The 23,984-nt window shown below is 38.0% G+C and overlaps 1 protein-coding gene across 1 annotated transcript in view; it reads left to right on the forward strand.

The window, feature by feature from the left end:
* The first annotated feature begins 340 nt into the window (after positions 1-340).
* The window catches only part of LMOD1 (leiomodin 1), a 29,551-nt gene continuing 5,907 nt past the window's right edge, over positions 341-23,984 (forward strand). Inside the window, exon 1 of the mRNA XM_081947565.1 lies at positions 341-764. Coding sequence (XP_081803691.1) covers positions 504-764 — 261 coding nt within the window. The 5' untranslated portion in view covers positions 341-503. The remainder of the gene's footprint in view (positions 765-23,984) is intronic.

Below are 23,984 nucleotides of genomic sequence, written 5' to 3' on the forward strand. Positions count from 1 at the left end.
CGCAGTTGATATACACACTTAAGAGATTTTGTTTTCATTTCTGCATCCATGCAACAAGCCTGCAGCTTAGGGAATTTTGTTTTGCTTTTCTTTTTTTACAAAATGTACAAGTTTCTCTTTCATTGCCTTTAAAAACCTAAAAGTTCAAGACTAAATTTGGTCATGCAGCACTTCAAGATTCCCTGGAATGTCCTCAAGTTTCAAACTCCTCTGATGGATATCAGCTCCACCTCCTCTCCTGTATGATTGGCTTTCCTCTGCTTGGCTGAACTGTTGTCACTTTTCATTGGCCAGTTTCTCTACATCTGCATAGTCATTATAATCCAAGCTGTAAAGGGGGTTTGGTTTCTCACATGTAACATTTCAACACCTCTACAGTACCAGAAAAAAGAACCTGGTTTTGCAGAAATCCCAACTCTGTTTTTTTTTAAGCTTGCTTTTTAATATATACACAAGTACAGATAGATACACATATATAGAGTGTATTCTTGCAACCTGCCAAGATGTCTAAAGTAGCAAAATATCGAAGGCAAGTCAGTGAAGATCCAGATATTGACAATTTATTATCTACTTTGTCTCCAGAAGAGATGGAGGAGCTAGAAAAAGAACTGGATTCATCTGATACAGATGGGAGTATTCCGGTAGGCCTCGAGCAGAGAGATAAAACTGACAAGCAATTGAGTGGCAAGTACAATCGAGAGGAAGCGCTCAGCCACCGTGAAAAGGAGACCAAGAAATTTATTCCAAAGGAACAGTCAACGGATGTAAGTTGCTTTGGGGGAAAGGTGTATTGGTATAAGGGGAAGTGGATTAATGCTAGCTGTAAACTACGACTAGAATTATGCAGTTTGCTAAATTAAAACACCAGATTTGGGAGGGGTGGTGGTTGCAATGTGTAAACCTAATCAGAAAGTCAAAAGAAAAAGATTGCTTTTTCACAGTAAGATGCAACACCCATCCTTTTTTCATAAACTTGATCAGTGTAATCAAGTTTATTAAGCTGCATTGAGGTATACATTTATTGCTTTTCATTGCAATAAACATTTTCCTAAAGTTTGCTGAATAAAACAATGAATGGGTTTACACTTCTTGCTATATCATGTTTGTTTCATCATGTTAATTGAGTCAATCACGATGATTAAGTTCATTTACTGTGTACAGCCAAAATGATACAACATTTTTAACATGAGTAAATGCTGTCACAGAGCAGTTTTTTAGTTTCCTGAACTTGGAGATAATTGTCTCATGTAGGGAAGTGAAAGTTGTTCCCTGTTAGGTTGGGTTGAAACCCCAAAACTGTTTCTGGTTGTAGCTTTACAATATTGGGAGTCCCAGTCTTCATGCTTCTGTGGCTGTGCCGATTATATCTAAGAGCTTAGTTACTGCAAGAGGTAAGATGGAGAAGGTCAACCCACATTTGCTGGATTTGTGAAAGTCATAATTTACTTTAATGATAAATTGTTGAACAAGTTTGAGTAGCCCTGTGCCACAATGCTAAGCCTTAAATATGGTTTGAAAACCACAAAACTACCGGTAGGTTCACATGACACTCTGGGTCAGAATCAAACAAATCACAGTATGTATTGGTGGCATAAGTTAACCCAATGATTAGATTTGTAAAGGCACAGTTTACAGTTTAGAATGTTGGACATGCTAAATGTCTATTCTGACATTTAATAAATTATTATCAAACAATCCAACCACTATTTTACTCTCTTTGCCTTTTACAGCAGCTAACACCAAAACGCTATAAGGGATGTGTTTACATAGTATGCAAAGCCAAAATGTGTTTTAATTGTTTGAGGTTTAGCATTTCATTGTTTAAAAAACCATGGGGTAGAGTGATGATACTATTTCCAATCCTTTTGAAGTCTAGGGGGGAAAAGTGAGATAAGTACCCATGTAATTCTACAATATGCTTTTTTGTTATAGCATTATGATTTACTAAATAGCCTGCATTTGCAGACCACATGAAAATAAGCTGTTACATGGTCTGGGTTTATATCAGTAGACAAATGCATTTTAGAGTAGTGTTTTGTTCAAGTCCCGTCTATATGTCAGGTCACCTGACAAGGAACGATGGGAGGTAAGCTCTATGCTGTGTTTATAAATGGGCCAAACCATATTTTATTTACCTATGATAACTACATAAATCACAGTTGACTAAATTCTTTCAAAACACTCACCATACAGTAGCTTATTAACCATACATTTTTGACTTAGCTTTTTACACAAACCCAAGCTTTACGTTATGTTCCTTGAGAGGTGAGGCTACAGCAGTGAACTTTGTCTTGCCAGCAGCAACCACACTTGCTTACCCAGCACTAAGTAGAAATGTAGATGGGGAGGAGCTGAATCTAAGCAGTACTAAAGGGATCCCTGGAGGAAAAACAGAACCTTAACAGAACAAGCAAGGCTGGTTCTGTCCATAAGCATAATGAAGCAGAGGCTTCACGTGGTGGACTAGGAACACAGGCCCAAATGGAACAAGCTAAAAAATAATAATCTAAGGGCATTTACTTTTTTTGCTTGAGTACAGAATACAGGTATTACACAGGACTACCTGTATTGCATAGATTACAGGTAGTCCTTGATTTACAATGGTTCATTTAGTGACCATTCAAAGTTACAACGGCACTGAAAAAAATGACATGATCATTTTTCACACTTATGACCACTGCAGCATGCCAATGGTCATGTGATTGGATGCTTAGCAACTGTTTCATATTTGTGATGGTTGTAGTGTCCCAGGGTCATGTGGTTATTTTTTGTGATCTCCTGACAAGCAAAATCAATGGGGAAGACGGATTCACTTAACAACCATGTTTCTAATTTAACAACTACAGTGATTTATGTAACAAATGTGACAAGAAAAGTTGTAAAATGGGGTAAAACTCACTCAACAAATTTCTTCCATAGTAACATAAATTCTGGCCTCAATTGCGGTCGTAAGTTGAAGAGTACCAGATAATTTAACAGCCATGATTTGGTTAGGCCATTAGTTAATGTATTGGTTGAGTTACCGGGGGGGGGGGATGTAATGAGAACGCAACAATAGATGCATACACCAAATGATGAAAAAGAAGTGGGCTGTATATTTTGTCTCAGATGTAGATGTCTAAGATTTGAGAATTCTGCCAACTTGTCTTGCAAGTGGGTGAATCTTGCAGCTGTCACCAAGTAAAATTTGGCAGAGAGATACGAAGAATAACTTCTTTGCAGATGGTATGGGTTTTTCCTCCTTAAGTGTGATACAAGTTGACTTCTTCCAAAAGCATATTAAAAACTCAGCATTTATCAGAAATACATTATGCAAAAATGTTTTCCTTTATTTCTCTAAAATCTGCTAGAATGTTAATGTATTTTGTAAAGCTTATCTCCTTGCAGTTCTATTTTACTTTGACTTAGTGCCATGTTTGGATAATATGCTAAGTTACCATACTTGGTGAAAGAGATCATGCCTTCTTCCAGATTCACTACATATTTTCCCATTCCCACAGCTCTTTAACCAAAGACAGAGGCTTATTGATGGTTTGATATATTACGCAAATGTAAAGTAACAACTTTAGTTATCAGGAACTGGGAAAATAATTTCAAATTCAGTTCTTGTTAACAACCTATCCCAACTCAATTGTTTATAGGAGGGGGGGACTTGAAAAATATGCATGCCAGTCTATTTCATTTTGGTGGCTGATTGGAAAGAAGGCTAGGGCAATAATAACAGAATTATGGTATTTCAATAGAATGATCTTTCTTGATCATTTTTTTCTGTCTCATTTTACAGATCAGCAGGAAGCATCTTGAACTTGAAAATTGGTAAACATAGCAGAAAGTAAAGTACACCATACATTTGCCCTTCAGAACTTGTAATTCGCTAAGATGAACTGAAGCTATGTATGTTATGTGTTATGTATACCGTGTATTATAGCTAGCAAGTGGCTTGATTTTGCCATTTCAGGAAGCAGTGGTAATAATGGGTTCTTTAAGCTTTTAGTACCAAGAGGTTAGTGAATTGCCATTGCTTTGGTGAGTCACAAGCTCTTTGATTCTTGCATAAGAAAGACCCCCAGAAAACTTTAGGCTTGCACAGATTTATGGCATGATTCTCTTTATTTCAATCTTATCTAGCCTGGTGATTGGGCATTAAGGATTTGGTGCCCCCAACACATTTAGGGGGCACCAATTTGGAATAGACTGCTTTACTTGTTGGTGAACAGTTATTCTCTGTGTAGATTAAATGACACAGGAGTGAATCTTGCAAATTAGGAATCAAAGGCTCTACATGGGTTTATTAATGGAGTTCATAATTGCACATTATAAACATTGCTATATTAAGAAATAAGTAATTTTAGAAAAAAAATAAAAATATGCAATGTTTTCCTCATAGATAATTTGAAAGCTATGGAGGATTTATATTTCTCTCACAACATAAAACCTTTTCTCTGGAGCAGGACTTTTTAAATACTGTGCAAGTACACAAGTAGTTCAATATGAATTTAGACATTGTGGCCAAGAATTAGCTTCCACTTAATGACTGAAGCACTGTAGAAGCCTTTGACAAATTGAGAAAATGGACATCTCTGAACATCTTTCAATTAACACATCCAAATAAATTACCTCATGTCACATATTTTGTTTTTAACATTATACAATGGGTCAGAGTGTAACAAAATATATAGCTTTCTCAAGGTAAGATAAAGACAGATCTCTATTAACATTTACACATGTTAAAACATTGTTCAGCGTCAGGCCTCTCTGAGTGAGGATTACTATCTTTGTGAAGTTCTGTTCTGTAAGGTTGAACTGTGGGAAACAAAGCTAGTTGGCCAGTGGTCAAACTCTCTAGTGTAGTAAATCTGGTCTTTTAGATCATCTTACAGTAAAATGATATTGCTGAGCTGACTCTCTTCTCTTTCTGTCTCTAGAGAGAAAGAGAAAAAATATCCTGTTCATTCCTTTTCTCTGCCTCAGGCTTGTTAGTAGCAGATGGATTAACACATCTGAAAGCAGCAGTAGGAGGGCTACAAGGGCCAAGTTTGTTATGACACCACATAGCTCTTCACTATATGGGGAAAACAAATCACTTGGTCCCAGAAGTTCTCTGCATTCTTCCATAAGGAAAGACTGATGCCTTTTCATTCTCATGTTTCCTTATGCCGTTCCAGAATGCAGAATGCAATTGAAACTGTTGAGATAATTGACATTCTATATAAGTAACTTTATTTGTTTGTCACTTTGTCTTCAGGAATTCAACAGAGCATACACTGTACTCTGCCCTCATATTTTTCCCTATGACAGTATGACAACCACCCTGTAAAATAGATTGGGCTGAGAAAACGGTGGCTGGCCCCCAAACCATCCACACCGAGCTACGGTGCTAAGTGTGGACTAGAATCTAAATCTTTCCAGTACCAATTCATCCTTTAACCTCTATAGCATCCTGGCTCCCATTTTTATAATAATTTTCTGAAGGCTGAGCACATTTCTATAAGACGCTACCAATTTGCTTACATAAGCCCATTCAATCATCTGATATTTGTGCATATTTAAGTGTGCTTAAATTTAGCTTCTTACTGCTGCAGTTACAAGACCTTGTGCAAATAGAGAGTTTCTAAGCTGCAAATGTCTTGGCGGCAGCAACAGCACTGCTATGCAATGCCGGCTATAATTGGGTAATCCAAATGGATCTTCGGAGGGGATATCTGCCATACTTCATCCTCCAGCTTTTGCCAGCTTGCCAGAAACAAGAAGTTGGATGCAAAACTTGTAGCTTAGTATCCTTTATTATATTTGATTTTTTTTTGGAAGTGGAAGAGATTTAATTTTCAGCATAAAATTGAGTGTAGAGTATTTTGTTATTGTTCTATAGCTTGGCAGAGAGCTATCTCAGCCAACTAATTTACCAGAAGTTTCAGTTATAGTTTCTGTGTGGACATAATGGTAATAGAGGTGCCCATAGCATCCTGATCACTTTAATATTTCATTCAACTTTGTCAATTTCTGCTCCATTTCAAACAAAAAGTTAGTAAGCTTGGTGAAGATAAGGTTGATCTTCTGAAGGTGCTTTAAAATCAGTCCTAGGTGGTATGAATCTGATCAAGACTGAATAGTGACATTATTTTTGGATTCTCCCCAGTTATGCGCTATTGCTTACACAAATACACACCAGTTATAACGAGGCAGAAATAGCCTCTGAGACAGCTTTATTAGCACTTGATTATTTGAGCTTCTCTGTCATGATCATCTAGAGTCTTGACCATATCTAGTTATTTTAATACCTCAAGGGAATGCAGCAGTGGTGGGATTTAATTTTTTTTACTACCAGTTCTGTGGGCGTGGCTTGGTGGGTGTGGCTTGGTGGGTGTGGCAGCGGAAGGATACTGTAAAATCTCCATTCCCTCACCACTCCAGGGGAAGTTTACTGCAAAATTTCCTCCTGATCAGCTGGGACTCTAGATGGGGGCGGAGCCAGTCAGAGGTGGCATTTACCGATTCTCTGAACTACTCAAAATTTCCGCTACTGGTTCTCCAGAACTGGTTAGAACCTGCTGAATACCACCTCTGGAATGCAGTCTTGTGACTCGATTTAGAGCTATGTGCATTATTCTGCATATAGAAGGTAATTAATGTATAAAAACAGTACTATAAATATGTCAGATAAATGATGATACTGTACAAAGCTATGCCTTAATAACAGCAGGGAAAGCGGAAGTTTAAAGATGAGATTCAATATGCATGTAGCTATCTTCTAAACCAGTGGGTCTCAACCTTCCTAATGCCGCGACCCTTTAATACTGTTCCTTATGTTGTGGTGACCCCAAACCATAAAATTATTCCATGTTTTCCATATTTTTTTGAAAATATGTGTTTTCCAATGGTCTTAGGCGACCCTTGTGAAAGGGTCGTTCGACCCCCAAAGGGGTCCCAACCCACAGGTTGAGAACCACTGTTCTAAACTGTTGCACAGCCACTTGTTTCTAGTTCATATTAATTTCTCTTTATGCCAAATAATTTGATTCCTCTGCTAACAGTCAACACTGTGCCTGTCCTACAAAATCTAGGCTTTAAAAATGGGATTAGATAAATTAGTTAGAGGCATAGTAGATCTGTCAACAATTAGCAGTCATAATAGTTCTAAATGGCGTTGCCAGGTTTAGAGACATTATATTTCTGAATAGCAGTTGCTGGAAATAAGGAATTCAGTGCCTGATTGTTAAGCCTCTACAGCACAAATAACACAAGCTATGAAAAAGATAACACTACCACACATCAAAACATCTCAGAAAACAATGAATAGACTACTACAAACAGCATCACCACAGCACACAAACCAAGTAAACCTCTAAATTAAACCTCGTCTTACAACAGTTCATTTAGTGCCCCTTCAAAGTTTCAACGGCACTGAAAAAAGTGACATGACCATTTTTCACAGCTACAATCTTTGCAGCATCCCTATTATCACGTGATCAACATTCAGATGCTTGGCAGGTGGTTCATATTAATGACCATTACTGTGTCCCAAGGTCATGTGATCGATCCCCTCTTGCAACTTTCTGACAAGCAAAGTCAATGGGGAAGCCAAATTGATTAACAACCGGATTACTAACATACCAACTGAAGTGATTCATTTTACAACTGAGGCAAGAAAAGTTGTAAAATGGAGAAAAAAATCACTTAACAAATGTCTCACTTAACAACAGAAATTTTGGGCTCAATTGTGGTCATAAGTCGAGGACTACCTGTAGTAAAGACTGTGATGAGTGGGTTGAGTTGAAAGGTAACATCGAGACCAGGGGTCTCCAACCTTGGCAACTTTAAGACTTGTGGACTTCAACTCCCAGAATTCCTCAGCCAGCTTTGCTCCCTCAACCAGCTTTGCTGGCTGAGGAATTCTGGGAGTTGAAGTCTACAAGTCTTAAAGTTGCCAAGGTTGGAGACCTCTGATCTAGACCATAATGAGTCTACAGCTGGAAAAGAGTCTGAATCCTTGGATCTCCTGGCCAAGATACACTTAACAAGCAATATGCCTACTAACTGCTTAATATGTTTCAACACATTTTGATTTAATAATGACAGCTTTTTCAGTAAAAGCAACTAGCTGCCAAAGTAGAAGATAAAGCAGATTCTACAGATTGGAGTGGGCATATATTTTTCTCCCTTATTTCAAGTAATCTCTGTTGGATTTATGGCCAGCTTAATTTGTCTAACCTTAAATTTTTTTGTTATCAATTGGTTCAAATCATAAAACCCCTGGAACATATATGGTCATGAATCTGATGAACTTTGTACTGTTCAGAGAAAAAGAAGTAGGTTCTACCTTGAATCTCAAAACTTAGTTATATTCTAACTAGATAACATGTCACCTTTTTCACTGAACGTTAAGACAACCATAGGTGATCAGTAAGCTGTTTATAGGCAACCCAAAATAGAAATGAGTGTCCTTATGATACTTTCACACTCAAGGAGCCAAAAAAAAAATCAGCTCACAAGGCATTAGTTAACCTTTATTTTCTGTTCCTACCAAAAGATCAAAACCTCAAGCCCCTCATAACCAAAAGGTCAAAACCCTCTCCCCAGTTTCAAGTGAGTTATTGCCAGCCTATAAAAAAAGCTATAACTGCAAATAACAAAACCCCAGGGGCTATTTCCTGGAAAAGAGGTGGACATCTGTGGCAATTGAAAGAATAAAAGTTTCATACTTTCTCATCCAACTTCTCCCCCCTCCCCAGATTCCAAACACATACAGTCACTCAGTTGATACTCATCATGACTTACCGTAGTTACTAAAGCCTTAACCTATTATGTAAATGAAAAACATTGTTTGTATACAAAACATGGCAATTCGTACTTTATTGAACCATGGTTTACTATTAATGCAATTATCTGGGTTATACTGAACCACAAATTAGCCAACCACATTTTAGTCTAGTACATTGGTTGATAATGTCAGCAATAAAAGCATTTCACCATGCTTCTACAATTGCATGTCCATGCTGCAATTCAGGCAGTAGAATGAAATGCTGCATTCTTATTCTGCCCTATACTTGAATTCCTATTTGTTGAGATGTCAGCCAGAACACCATATGGCCAAAGAGAAGGCAGGGAGGCAAATACTATTTCTCTCTTGCTTTTTTAAAATTCTTTCCCAGGTGAGTTATCAATTATATTTCTAAGAATGCTGTCCAAATTTATCCATGTGATACTATGTTTTGGGGTAGTCAGTAGTATAGTGAGATATGGACATCACTTTCTGTCTTCCGTGTGGTTATTTAATGGACTAGCTTAAAATAATGTCTGGGGAAAGAAAGACCAAGACTTGCACAAAGTAGAAATGTATTGTATGGGTATTCTTTATCTACCAGCTTACCAAGCATGTAGTAAATGCAGTCATCATTTTTAAGGAACATGTCCTCATCACGTCAACTCTGTCTTCTCCCCAGTCTGTTACGGATGCAACCTATAATTTTTTAATTCCAGTATGAAAATGGTATTCTTAAGATACAAAACTTGTTGTAGGGCTAAGAATTCCTTGGTCTCAAGTCTAGGGATTATATAATAAGAGGCAGGAATCTATCCACTTCTTATTGGCCACCTAAAGTCTATTGAGATCATGGCCTCCCCCTCTCCAGGTTGCTGGCCACTGTGGCTTTATTTGTCTTCATTTATTTGTCTTTATTTTTTCTGAGAGGGCTTGGGAGAAAAGTCAATTTACTATTAGCTCTGTTGCTTTATATGCATTTTCTCTTGAATGATTACAGCTCCAAAGAACTCCTGGGCAGGAAGTTTTTTCACTGGTGGGAACTCTGACTTTACACTGCTCTTCAGAGTTCCTTTTTCTCTTCACATAACATGGTTCTTTAGGTTAACTGTTGGGGTGTGAGAATAATTGAAGATCAGCTCACATTGCTTTTGAAGGGTTGAAGGCTGGAAGCAGTAACAACATGGAAGTGCCTTTAAATTGCACAGGTCTTGGATTTAAGTCTCTGTGACAAAGGCAAACCATATCATTATTCCAGAAGTGCACATATGTAGATTTAAAAGGAACATGGGAAAAAGTCTTCTAAGTTGGCTCTAAAGACTTCTGACAAATCGGTCCCCCACAGAACTGCAGTTACTACAGTTAAGGACTCAGGACAAAAATCCAGGGTCCTTTAACTTGGTGGTAGGGGGCTGGGAGATACAACAATGCAGTCCAGGAATCGCAAGTAATAGATATTGTGCCAGATGGAGCCACTATCCTAACTGCAGTCTGCAGTTCAGAAGAGTTGATATTGCTCACTGCTGCTTGCTAGCTATTGAAGTAGAAGTGGAAATTGAGGGAGTAGTCCTCTCTAAAAAATGCTTGATTAGAAGCCAAGGGATGGTATCATTTGGGAAAGAACAAAATGGGGAAGATGAAGGATGAAATGACGCATTGTGGAGGAGAGCATAGCTGGATAGGTATGTTCCCATGCAGGAACATTCCTTTTTCAAAGGTGTGAACCAGTGATGGGTTCTGGATCCTGGCACAGCCGGTATGCTGCGTATGGGGCCGGGCGTCCTAGACTGGCATGTGCTCTGCACGGGCCTGCACATGCCACTGCCCTGCGACACCCAGCTGCCCGGCGGAGGTAACACGGGCACCGCATGCTTTGCGCGTGTGCGTGCGCAATGGGCCGGTCGTGGTATTAAATGCTCATAGAACGTGGGCAGATGGGTGGGCCAAATGAGCCACTGTATCAGTACGGTAGCTGCGTCTCCCCGCTACTCCCGGTACAGCCGTACCGCCCGGAACCCACCACTGGTGTGAACACACCTGGACAATTCATTGCAGATCTCACTTGACCATATTTACTTTTCCTTATGATAAAAAGGAGAGTCAGAATTCCTTAGAGTTGGATCTAGAACATTAGATAACTTTTAAAAATCTCAATGTTAAAGCAATGAACTCAATGTTAACTTGCTGTTGCCAATGTTACACTGTGTCTGATCAGAAAGTCCAAAGACATGAGTCAACTGCAGCCTGGGAATTGCCTTGCTGTGGTAAAAAGGACCATAAAAGGAAGCTTCCCAAAGGAAGCATGCAACTAATAAGTCTGAACTGCTAGCAACAACACATAGATTTGAAATCTGCTACGGTATTAGTAACAAGTTAAAATTGCCTTCAAGTCAGGTTTAACTCTTGATTTTGATGGAAAATTGGTTTGCCATTTTTTTTTGTTCCAATGGTTTTTTTATTTGTTTTTATTTTTCTATCTATTCTACATCTCAGACATTTCCTGGAGAAATCCCATCGAAATATTAACCAAGACCATCCTTATTTACTTTCTGAATGCAACCAAACCAGGAATTGTAATCTGCTGAGACATTTATTAATTAGGTCACAATTCTAAAATTGTCTGGTGAAGCATTTCTATATCATTAAATAACTGAAGTAGAATTAAATCGGCCTCAATCTGGGATCTTTGCCAGAGGTGGTATTCAGAAGGTTCTGACCAGTTCTGGAGAACCGGTAGCGGAAATTTTGAGTAGTTTGGAGAACTGGTAAATACCACCTCTGACTGGCCCCGCCCCCATCTATTTTCTGTCTCCCGAGTCCCAGCTGATCGGGAGGGAATGGGAATTTTGCAGTAACCTTCCCTGAAGTGAGGGGGGAATGGAGATTTTACAGTATCCTTCCCCTGCCACGCCCACAAAACCGATAGTAAAAAAAATTGAATCCCACCACTGGTCTTAGCCTACATTTGCAGGGCCAGAGTCTCTGTGTTCCCATTTTCATTTGAACAGTTGTGTTATCCTGCTATGTGGTATACACTGTGCTTTCAGATCCACTTTTCTTTCATAACACAGCCAGTCATATTATGAACTCAGTTACACATTGCTTTAAGTGGTTTGGTTTGGTTCGTTTTGGCGTGGTATGGTACATAAAACCAATCAATCCTGGGTTATTCAACAATAATGATTAAAAATGGTGACTTGATTCATTTGGAACACAGTCATTATCAAATTTCTAAGCTGTGGCTTATGATTTAGTGTGATGTAAAAACCTAGCCAGTTAAGGCAAAATCATCCCACCACAGTTAAAAATAATGTTGCCTTAGTACAATGGTAAACCCAGTGCTTTCTCGCTAAGGTCAAAGAAACTTCCCAAACCCTGTTATTTGACTGGCTCCCTTTTTGGCAAACCCTTTCTTTAAATTGTCTCTGTTATAATTATTGGGGCATTCTGTTAGTCTGATGTTAAAGGGATATATATTCATTCTGTCTGTCTTCTATAAAAGCTGATGTAATACAAAGCTGTCAGATTTTCTTTGTAATCTTGCTGATTATCTAATTGGGACATTTGGCTGACAGAGAGAGAATGATATAAATTGCATACACCTCCACAAAAGATGACAAAAGTCTAGCTTTATCACCAATGGCATACTCTATTGGACATGCTATTTATCATACCCTTGTAAATCAGGGCCTTCTGTGATAGGAAAGTGCTGAACTTCGAATTTGAAGGCTCTGGTAGTGCCGCAGCTAAAGATGCATAGTTCCTATCTGTAACTCCATAAAGTAACTGCTCTCAATCCCAGGAAACTATATGTTTGGTTTAATTGGTTTTAGATGTCCTTACATCCCCCATAGCATCTCTGGGTTTCAAGTCCAAAGAAATATATATATATATAGCCCTATTCTATCACAGTCCATGTGTGAATGGAACAAAAGTTGCAAGTTTTGCTGAACATCATATTTTTGTATGTAAAGGCAACAAATTCTACACTATATTTAAATATTCAGCTTTGCATGCTAATACAGTGTATCATAATAGGTATTTATTGAAGATAAGAAGCAAGAGAGCTGCTAGATGTTGCACACGTGGTATCCCAAAAGTGGTTGTGTAGCATGCCTTTTCTACATGGTATTGAATCAAGGATTCTCCATATTGTATTTTCTTATCACAGCATCTGAATGGTTTACAAGATGTAATTGAGTATCACTCAACAAGTGACACCTTTCAGTTGAAAGAAGAAGACAGCAAGATGTAGAAAGCTGACATTACATGTGTAGCCTTTTTGCATTTGGTACTAGCTGAGCTATTACGAGAGCATATATAGCAACAGCAATAGCATTTAAGTTTATATACCACCCCATAGCACTTTGCAGTGCTCTTTGGGAAGTTTGCAATGTAAGCATTATTTGCATATTGCCCCCAACAATGTGGATCCTTGTTTTACCAACCTTGGAAGGATGGAAAGCTGAGTCAACCTGGAACCCTGTCAGGATCGAACGTCAGGCTGTGGGCAGAGTTTGCCTTCAATTCGGCACTTTAACCACTGCACCACCAGGCCTCTATTTTTTACAGTCCTTTTGTAAATGACATCATGGAGTCCAGTAAATTCTAAATATTATTTTTTGTTGCATATGGAGTCAATAAATTCTAAATATTTGTTGTTGTGTAAGTTGTAATTTGAGGTCCATTGATACGCTTTTTATAGAAGTTAATATATTCTCCCATTGTCTGTACTTCGATCCTAATACTGACATCCAAGCCAAGGTGATAGAACCAGATCAAAACTTTCTAAACAAAGAATTTATTTTCTGAAAATATTTTCCAGATTTATGAATTGAACTTCTTCTCAAAATGTGAATTAATCTAGGAATAACATTCATTTTGAGAACATTCATCTTTCTCCATAGGGTGAAGTTTAATAATTCCCATCTATCGATATCTAAAGAAACCTCACTCTTTATTTTATTTCTATTACATATAACTGAGTTTTGGTATACCCATATCTATATATGTAATGAATTTGGTACAAATATGGAATTGATATTCATTAAACTGATTAATGAGTAAGCAAAGTTTCATCAAATAACATCAGTTCCAATTTGGACCAGTTAATAGTGTATCCTGCTATTTTACTGAAGGCATCTCTCATTTGCATCAACATTGCCATAGTAAAGATAGTTTTCAACTTACAACAGTTCGCTTAGTGACTATTCAAAGTGACAATGGCACTGGAAAAAGTGACCTTTGACCGTTTTTCACACTTACAACCATTGCGGCATCCCTATGGTCACGTGATCAAAATTCAGATGCTTGGCAACTGACTCATATTTATTATGACTGCAGTGTCCCAGGGTCATGTGATCACCTTTCCGACAAGCAAAGTCAGTGGGGAAGCCAGATTCATTTTACAACTGTGTCACTAACTTAACAATTGCAGTGATTCACTTAACAAATGTTGCAAGAAAGGTCATAAAATGGGGCAAAATCCACCTAACAAATGTCTTACTTAGCAATACAAATTTGGGGCTCCATTATGGTCATACGTTGAGGACTACCTGTAATGTGAGGTTGAGAAATAGACAAAAGACAAAAGAATGTCATTTGCATTTGTATTCAACTGAGTTATGCACTACTCTGTAGAACTCCCCATATCATCCGATAGCACAGGCCAAGGTTTCCATGCAGATATTAAAGAGCAAGGGCTAAGTGGACGTCTCTAGGTCCATTTCTCTAGGTCCTCTAAATAGTGTGAAAGTAGGACAAAATAATTAACCTTTATTTTAGCTGTGGGTGACCTATATAATACATTGATCCATTTTATGAATTCCAGGGGAAATCCGAATCTGTTTAGTACAGCAAGTGTATACAGTCTACATACCAGTGGTGGGTTCCTGCTGGATCGCACCGGATCGCGCGCGCTCCCTTTCAGCGCTCCACCTGGCTCTCGCGCTCCCTTCCGGCGCTGAAACCGGAAGTACAGTCTTGCCCCGCCCCTGGCGAAGCAACGACGCCTGCCTGCGCTCCACCAGCTCGGCTGGGAACGGAGATGTTTCCTCAGCGGAGCGGAGCGCCTGAAAAGACTTTTCAGGCGCTCCGCTCCGCTGAGGAAACATCTCCGTTCCCAGCCGAGCTGGTGGAGCGCAGGCAGGCGTCGTTGCTTCGCCAGGGGCGGGGCAAGACTGTACTTCCGGTTTCAGCGCCGGAAGGGAGCGCGCAAGCCAGGTGGAGCGCTGAAAGGGAGCGCGCGCGATCCGGTGCGATCCGGGAGGAACCCACCACTGCTACATACGTTGTCAAATGTTTTTTTAACCATTTAATGATAAAATTAGAAATTTTTCGTTATTCAAGTCTATCAAATCTACAACTACAGCTAGTCCTCCACTTATAACTGGTTGCTTAGCAACCATTTGAAGTTACAACAGACTTTGAAAAAGCGAATTACAACCCAGATTTGAAGTTCCAATGTCTACCCTTGCCGTGATCACATGACTTCATTTTGGGCATTCAGCAACCAGTCTTGCATTTATGGCAGTTTGCAGCATCCCACAGTCGCATTGACAATGTTTTTGTTGGAAACTGTTGTTTACTTTCAGTTTCTGGCAAACCCGCTTCATAGTGAATAATGGATTCGCTTAACAATGGCAGCATTCATTGCTGCAAAAACAATCTGGCAAAGTCACATGGTGACCTACTTTACAACTGTCACAGCTTACAATCAAAATTGCAGGTTCGATTACAGTCATAAATTGACTGTAATCTATAACTAATAAGTCTTGGACATTACCTACATCAGGGGTGTCAAACTGGCAGCCTGCAGGCCAGATGTGTTACGTGCAGGCCACACCCACCCCAGCTCCGCGAAGGGGAAAAATGTCACAATACATCACGTGACAGCAACATGGCGCCGCGAATTTGGCACCCATGATCTAAATAAAAACACAAGGAGACTATCTCTGATATTCAAAACAGAAAACACCTACCTGCTTCTGTTACTAATAGCTACGCTTAAAATGAAAATATTGCTAGGAATGCCAGAAAATGCAGATAGAATGGCATCTTGACAGAAGTTATGTTGAGAAGAATCACCATCTTGACTCTGTAAGTCACCTGAAGCAGGTACTTTCCCTAGAACTGCATTACACAAAGCAGGTAGATAAACTCCAGTATTCGGTGCTTTCTGAAATCCAGTTTTGCTAGAGGGCTTTCAGAGGCCGTTCAGATGATATTTAATCTGAAAAGCATCACATTGAAGAAGCTGGTATTCTTTACGTGAATTACTGCTTGAAGGCTATACTCTCATAGATTTTGGTCTGAGGAGCCAGATAAATATTTTAATTTTCTCAATTGTGATTTCTAATACAATGAGGAATGATCAATACAACACACATAACCCAAAGCTCTTTGGGACCCTCTATCATTTTTAAGAATATAAAGAGATCCTAAGACCAACAAGTTTGAGAACCAATGCACATATTCTTGTGCTGGACTCTTCAAAGCAAAAGGGAGCTGCACAAGAGATATTGTAAATATTCCCAGTGAGCTTATAAACTGATTCTGGCCAAGTTATGCACAATCCTGTGGGACTAAACTGTGCAAATCTCATATATGGGTATTTTCTCTCTCTTTCTCTCTTTATCATGCAGTGTACACCCAATCTTTAGAAAAATTGTGTGCTATGTGAAATTTATAGTTTGCATGGTTAGGAATCTCTGGGAAGTGGCAGAACTTCTAAAACCACCTCCCCTACCAACATCTTTTGTAAAATTCCTCAAGAAGAGTTTCGCTTTAAATCCATTGGTATCATTGAAGTGTTTTGCTTTGTTTTTAATATCCTCAGGAGGAAGAAAAAATGTTGGAAAAAATGGCTGGAGAAAAGAGTTAAACAATTTCTCTAAACTATTTGTGAATGCTGCAACACTGGAAGTTTTAAAGAAGAGATTGGACAACCATTTGTCTGAAATGGTATAGGGTTTCCTGCCTGAGCAAGGGGTTGGACTAGAAGACCTCCAAAGTCCCTTCCAACTCTGTTGTTCTTTTCTTTTCTGTTCTGTTTCCTTTTCAAGTGGCAATGATTAGATTGAAGAGTCACACTACACCCGAATGTCCTAGTTTGGTTTGGTTGCATGAACCCAGCTACTGTGGTTTGTAAAGCATGATTTATGCTTATTCAATAAACCATTGTTCTGCAAAACACGATTCACATGATGTGTCAATCCAATCATAGTTTTTATTCTCATTTATTAGAAAACAAGTACTGTTTATTAACTTTTGACTGTTAACTATTCTTGAAACAAATTCATAATTTAAATTCTTTTCCAACGTCTGCAGAGTTTTGCAGCCCTTTTAAATAAATTTATTGGTATAGGCTAATAATATCTAAATCATTTGTTCTCTGGGTCCAAATCCAGCAGAGTAGCTGCACTTGAAGAGCACCAAGGCAGGATTAATGCATCATTGTTTAGATTCCAAAACAAGACATTTCCAAAGTTGCCTTTTCCTTTTAAGGGAACATTGCAGTGGAGTAAAGTTCAGCAATTGCCAGCAATTATCAACAGTACTTTAGTGCTTTCATCTGTTTAAGGAGAAACTAGCTCCATTTTACTTTGTCAAAACATTTATGATTAATCCTAAATGACTGTTTCTTTTTAAAGGAAGTGCAGGGGCAAAGAATGGAAAGCTTGTGCCAAGAGTTATAAGGCAGGGTGAACCTGGAAGACATTCTCAACATGGCATCACATATAGGATTGCAAACATGAACAAAGCTTTAGTGTTATAATTCTGGGTTGTTTATAAATTGACCAGATTCAAAAGCAACAAGAATTGGCAGCCTTCAATCTTTAAGTATTTAGATGGCATAGGAATCTAGTTTTTTATAACAATATTGTATTTGTTCATTCATTCTTTTAACTTGTATACTACTTACTCCGACAGGATCTCCTGTGGTTAATGATGCTGAACAGATTTTAAAAATCTATAATAAATGTTCTTAAAACACAGAGAAACATTAAAAAGTTAGCAAAATCAGCCATAATAAGAACACCTTAATAATATATACATTCCAATTAAATGGCACCAATCAGCCTACTAATGCTTCATTGGAAGAGCTGAGTTTGAACATATTCCTAAATTTGCAACACAAATCTATCTGTCTATCCATCTCTTTCTCTATCCCACTATTGTGGAATTATGTGCAGATATTAAAAACAAATCCCAATACTTGCTGTTTAAAGGATCAAACAATAACTGGAAAATGCAGAACAAAAAGGAGCTGTATTCTAAAACTGCCTTATATCAACCAGTGTTCAAAGAAAGAGAAAATAGCAAATAATCTAAAAAATGGAAAACTAACTCCATTCGGTAATTGTAATTTGTACAATGAAAGTCTCAGCCTTGATATATATCAGTATTCTGTAAATTAATTTAAAATAATGTCCTCTCAAAATGTAATATTATTCTTTAATTAATTTCAATTACATTTATCTTATCCCCAAACTCAAAGAAATTCTAGACCATCTATCTGGGTTTTCTTTCATTTATATCATAATGGGTAAGTTTTGATTTACGGTTTGAGATTTCTTGGAGATTTTTTATATCAATCTTATTCTTCTCAAAAGCATTGATACGGCAGTGACATGATGTGGTAATGAAATTAGATATTCTAACATATTTAACTCAGATCATCTTATAGTGGAATTTTATGTTCTTTCTCCCTACTCTAGTAGTCTTGTTATTTGCAGGCATTCCAATTATATAGGCAAGAAATTTAAAATAATGGGAAAAGAGGTTCAAAGTTTTAAAAAGTAGTTAAAATGTGCTTCAAAAACTTCCAAGATTTTCTGAGCATGAATTTTTTTTTACAGTGGCTGGATTTTGATTGTTTAGTGTCATGCAAGAGCATTAATTAAAATCTTTGACATTTCTTTATTATAAATCCTGCCTGAATTTGATGTACAATAGTACATCAACTTCAGTATAATCTAAAAGACAAAGTACCTGGGAAAAAAATACTGAATCAATGCAGTGTAGCTACCGTATTTCTTTCCTTGCTTTGGGCAATGCAATTTTGATGGCAAGACAGATCTTGAATAGCCAAGACTCCTTGCACCTTAATTATGTGAATTTACCAGAGGTGGGTTGCTGCTGGTTCGGCCCGGATCGGCAAACTGGTAATAGGGGCAGTGGGAGGCTCTGCCCACCCGCCCGAACGCTTCTGCACATGCACAGAAGTGTTGTGCACATGTGAGCGTGCCGAAACCAGTAGTAAAAAAATTGTCAACCCATCTCTAGGATTCATACATTGTACCATATGATAATGTTAGCTGACAATGGAATAGGCTAGTCAAAGTGAAACTGTATGTAATTATCACACAATCAATCAACCTACCACAACTTTATGGTCCATTCTATCATGTGAATTTAAAATACTAGGTTAATTGAGAAAACCAGAGCTAAATACTATATAACACAGTAACTGTCTTTTTCTTTTTTCTTGAACGACAAGGAGGATTGGACTGCAAATTGAGGAAAGGGAGAAAAAGATGACGGTGTAATTCTAGTAAGGTTGCATTTAAGCTTCAAATATGTAAATAACCATTAGACAGCAGCAAAGAGAGGAAAAAAATATTAAGTGATCCTCAGTATGTTTCAGATAAATGAGATCACAAACTGTCCACCCTGGAATATTTTATTTGTTTGTATTCCTAACCATGATGAGCAACTCTAGATACTTACAGTGCAAATAAGGCCAAGTAATCTCAAACTAATTACAGAGATTCTTGTTTTCCAAAAATGGAACTTGCTTATTTTAGTATATAAACAACAGCTTAAGGCAAACTCTATTGAATCATGTGATCTGTTATTTCAACTTCTTTAGAACAGATGGCCTTTTCTGTAGATTTTCTTGAACCAGAAGGTAGAAAATCACTGACTCCTGCTAATGCCAAAAATGAAAATCCATATAAGCTTGGGGGATTAAAGTCTGATATTTTAGCTAAGCTATTCTTACATGGGAATGGACAACTAGAAGTTGTGTTTAATACATCGTGATTCAACTCCAAAGGACAAGTTTATTGACCAGAGAAGAATTTGACTTAATCCATTCCAAACAACTGTCTCATTAGAGTTCTGTCTAATTTTCAGCAGAAATAGAAAAACATAATTTAAGTTCATAAATGGAAAATAGTCTTTGTACTTTATTTGCGGATTCTCTTAACAAAACAATGGTTCTTATGTATATCTCTTTATTGTGTAATTTATATGCCTGGTTCATGGAATTTCATTGGATCTACACAACACTGACAAGTTTGAACATTCCTCTGTTTTCCAACTGCCTCTGCCACCCTTTTAGTTTTTGTTTAACATTCTTTAAGCAGCACAGTTACTTTTGCAGGAATATGAATACAATATGCCAATGGTTCTTAAACAGGAGATAATTAAGCCCAGGGGGTTAATTTGGGCAAATCCTGAGGGTCACAGAGCAATGTATAATTGCTTCTTTGTGAGTCCAGTTTGGGACTGCAATGAGACACTTGTATAAAAGTCTGGATGTAAAGGAATGATTCAATATTGGGGGAAAGGTTAATTGTGTCAGAACCACTGCAATATGCAATAAATAAATGGTGAGGAAAATGTCTTTATAAAAGATTATAGAGTTGTGGCGATTTTTCTTAATTCTCAGTTATTCAACTTGCATTTTCAGTCGTATTATACACTGATGAACAAGTATTCTGAGAAGCACTTGCCACCTTCCCAGCATTATTTAACAAACAAATGGAATGAAGCGATATTATGTAATCCAAAGCAGCTGATATTAGAGTGACTGCTGTAATTCTAGTAAATGAAGGCAAACATATATGTTCCAGCATAATGTTGCAGGATCACAGCTCCCAGAGCTTCAGTCTTCCAAGCTTGTGGACTTCTACTGAAGCCCATCCTCATGAACCCCAGAAGATCAAATCTCTGGTCTAGTCTTCAGAGCTTTTGAAGATGTGCTGGAGCCCATCCTCATGAGAATAGGCTACAGCACAAGTCTAAAAGTTTGGAAGACTAAACCTCTGATCCTGGTGACCGGCCCAGATTGGATCCGCAATTCTAGTGGCAGACTCAATTCCCATTTATCAAACTGGCTAACCTCATTTTCTACTTTGTCTATTCATTTCCTTTTGGGGGGGACGGGAGTGCGGGGAGATCCACTTATAAAACTGTTCAGAGAAAGGATGCATATTGTGTGTTTAATTGTGCTTCTCCTCACAATTCTGGATGTCATTGTAAAAAGCTGAAAGTGCAGGCAGTAATACCAATGAACAAGGTAAAGCAGTCGGCTCCAAAGGCTCCAGAGTTTGATAGCGATGCTGCTTGATCCCCTAAAGCAGGGGTGTCCAAACTTGGCAACTTTAAGACTTGTGGACTTCAACTCCCAGAATTCCCCAGCCAGCTCTGCTGGCTGGGGAATTCTGGGAGTTGAAGTCCACAAGTCTTAAAGTTGTCAAGTTTGGACACCCCTGCCCTAAAGTCTTTGGCAGGTGATCCACATGTTAGTCTTCCAATTTTAAAACACGCTGCCAATTAGTCACAACATTCTAGTCTGATGCCAATTATTTATTTTGGCCCAGCTCTTTCTGGTTGTGGAACATTATGCTCATTTGAGAGGGTACCTTATGCCCAAGTAGTTTGGTCTAAGGCTCAAAATAGAACACAGCTTGCGCAGCTGCATTTCCTCAGTTATATCGAATCTAAAATCAGAGATGCAAAATTAAAATTTAACAGTAAATGAACCAAGGGGCTTCCTCAGTTGAAATACTCAGTTTCTGGTTACGTTCTTATTTATTTAGTTACTGTTGCAGAAAATATATACCAAGATTAATCTTGGAATGCCCACAAAATATTCTCTAAATCAGCGAAATTTTCAGCGTAAATAATTATGTAATTTTGGAGAGTATGTTTTTTGCAAATGGTGCGGAGTACCTTTCAACTCTAAATATATCATTTCTGCAATGTATTGTGTCCATGATCATCCACTGATGCTTGATTGTCTGTGGTTGCCTGTATGTCTTGCAATTATTGCAGATTCACTGGTTAGTTCCTCTAGGACAGTATTTCTCAGCCTTGCCAATTTCTTTAAGTTGTCTGGACTTGGACTCCTGGAATTTCCTAGCCAGAAAGGGGGATTCTGGGAGTTGAAGTCCAAATATTAGCAATTTTTTTTCAAATTGCTAAGAACCAATATTGAGAAACACTGTTCTAGAGGTTTCAGAAAAGCAGCAGAAAGCCTAGTGAGTGCTAAGTCTAATGAGTATAGTTTGATCAACTGTGTGATTGATCAGTTGTGTGATCAATAACACAATAGTGATTGACGATGTAAGATTGTAAAACAAAAGCCTTTTAATTCTTACTTTATAATGGGAGGAAGAGTAGCAAAACAATAAACAGACAGACAGGAAGAATAACACTTATATCAGGGGTGTCCAAACTTGGCAACTTTAAGACTTGTGGACTTCAACTTCCAGAATTCCCCAGCCAGCTCTGCCAGTCCACAAGTCTTAAAGTTGCCAAGTTTGGACACCCCTGACTTATATGGTTACAGTGAGTAAAGACAATGAGAAAAGATCACAGCAGGATGGTTCAATCTGGAGAAGACTATTTTGCATGGTGGTGTCATAGATGACATTTTAAGAAAGAGAATTGTACTTTTTTTTAGGCAGAAGAAGAAGTTTCTGGGGAAAAAGCTGTTTTATTTATTGCTATGACAAATAGAATATATACTGATAGCTTATTCAGAACTGCCCTGCAAAAAACAGTTGCAATTCAGCTTTGCAGAAATAATAAAAACAATGCAGGAATATTTAGTCCCAAACTTACTGATTGTAAATCATTTTAATCTTCATATCTGCAAGCAAAAAAAGGGGGGGGGGGAATAGGCAGCTGAAGTTTAAATATTTCTGAACATGACATATTTGATGAAGGGCTAAATGATCAACTGTTTTGTGGAATTCTGAAAGAAACATTTAAAAAACACAGCAAATCTAAGATTTTCAGGACATTTAATTTTTAAAAGAGCAGCAAACTGCTACAGTATCCATGGAAACTACTGCTAAAGTTACAGTATAGAGCTTTAGTCGGAAATTAAAACAAATGTGAATAAACTTGGCAATAGCATGTAGACAGAGAATAACAAGTCAAAACGAGCTGTGTTATGATTGTGGCAACTATTTACACATACAAGCTGAATGCAGTTTTAAAGAAAATCCCTGCAGAAAATGAAATAAACTGGGATATATTGATGAGTCTCTTATTCTAAACAACAAATCATTTCCTAAAAATAAGCAACCAGAATATTAATTAAAAGGAGTACAGTAGTGTACGACATAGATAAAGTATTTGATAATGAAAATGAATTGGGGAACGTAACCCTAAAATGGTACAATGAAATCAGTATAAAAGCATAAAAGGTGAAATGAGACCAACAATATGGTTCATCCCAGAAACCATAGTCAAAATATATCATAGCCATCAAACGCTGCTTCTGCACTCTCAGGAAAATTACAGTATGAATTTGAGCAGCATTTCAGGGATGCTAAATTAAATCCATCAATGTACTGAAGAAAAGATGGTCCCCAAGCATTTTATCTGAAACTAACCTGGTTAAGCAGAATAATTTACAAAGGTAATCTTCATGAACCCCTACCACCACCAGCATATCAGTTTCAAAAGTCATCTCCATGTAGTTTTCCCCTTCTAAGAATATGGTTTTATTCCATGACCCTGCCTCTTTTTTAAATATCATGCCTCAGTATCTTAGCATCTAGTATCCATCATATTTATACAGGTAGTCCTTGACTTACAACAACAATTGGGCCCAGAATCTCTGCTGCTAAACAAGGAATTGTTAGGCAAATCATGCCCAATTTGATGACATTTTTTTGCTACGGTTGTTAAGCGAATCATTGAGGCTAAGTGAATCATGCGATCGTTCAGCAAATCCAGCTTCCCTCGTTGCCTCTGCTTGTAGGAAGGCAGCTGGGAAGGTCTCAAATGGCAGTCACATGACTCCGCAACCATTGACAAATACATGCCAGTTGGGAAGCATCTAAATTTTAATCATGTGACTGTGGGGATGTTGTGATGGTTATAACTGTGAGGACATAAGACACTTTTTAAAGTGCTGTTGCAATTTCAAATGGTTGCTAAACATGGTTGTAAGTTTGTACCAACTTCTACCTTTCTCCCA

This window comes from Natrix helvetica, assembly GCF_964273705.1.
Source record: "Natrix helvetica genome assembly, chromosome: 3".
In the NCBI taxonomy this organism is placed as follows: Eukaryota; Metazoa; Chordata; class Lepidosauria; order Squamata; family Natricidae; genus Natrix; species Natrix helvetica.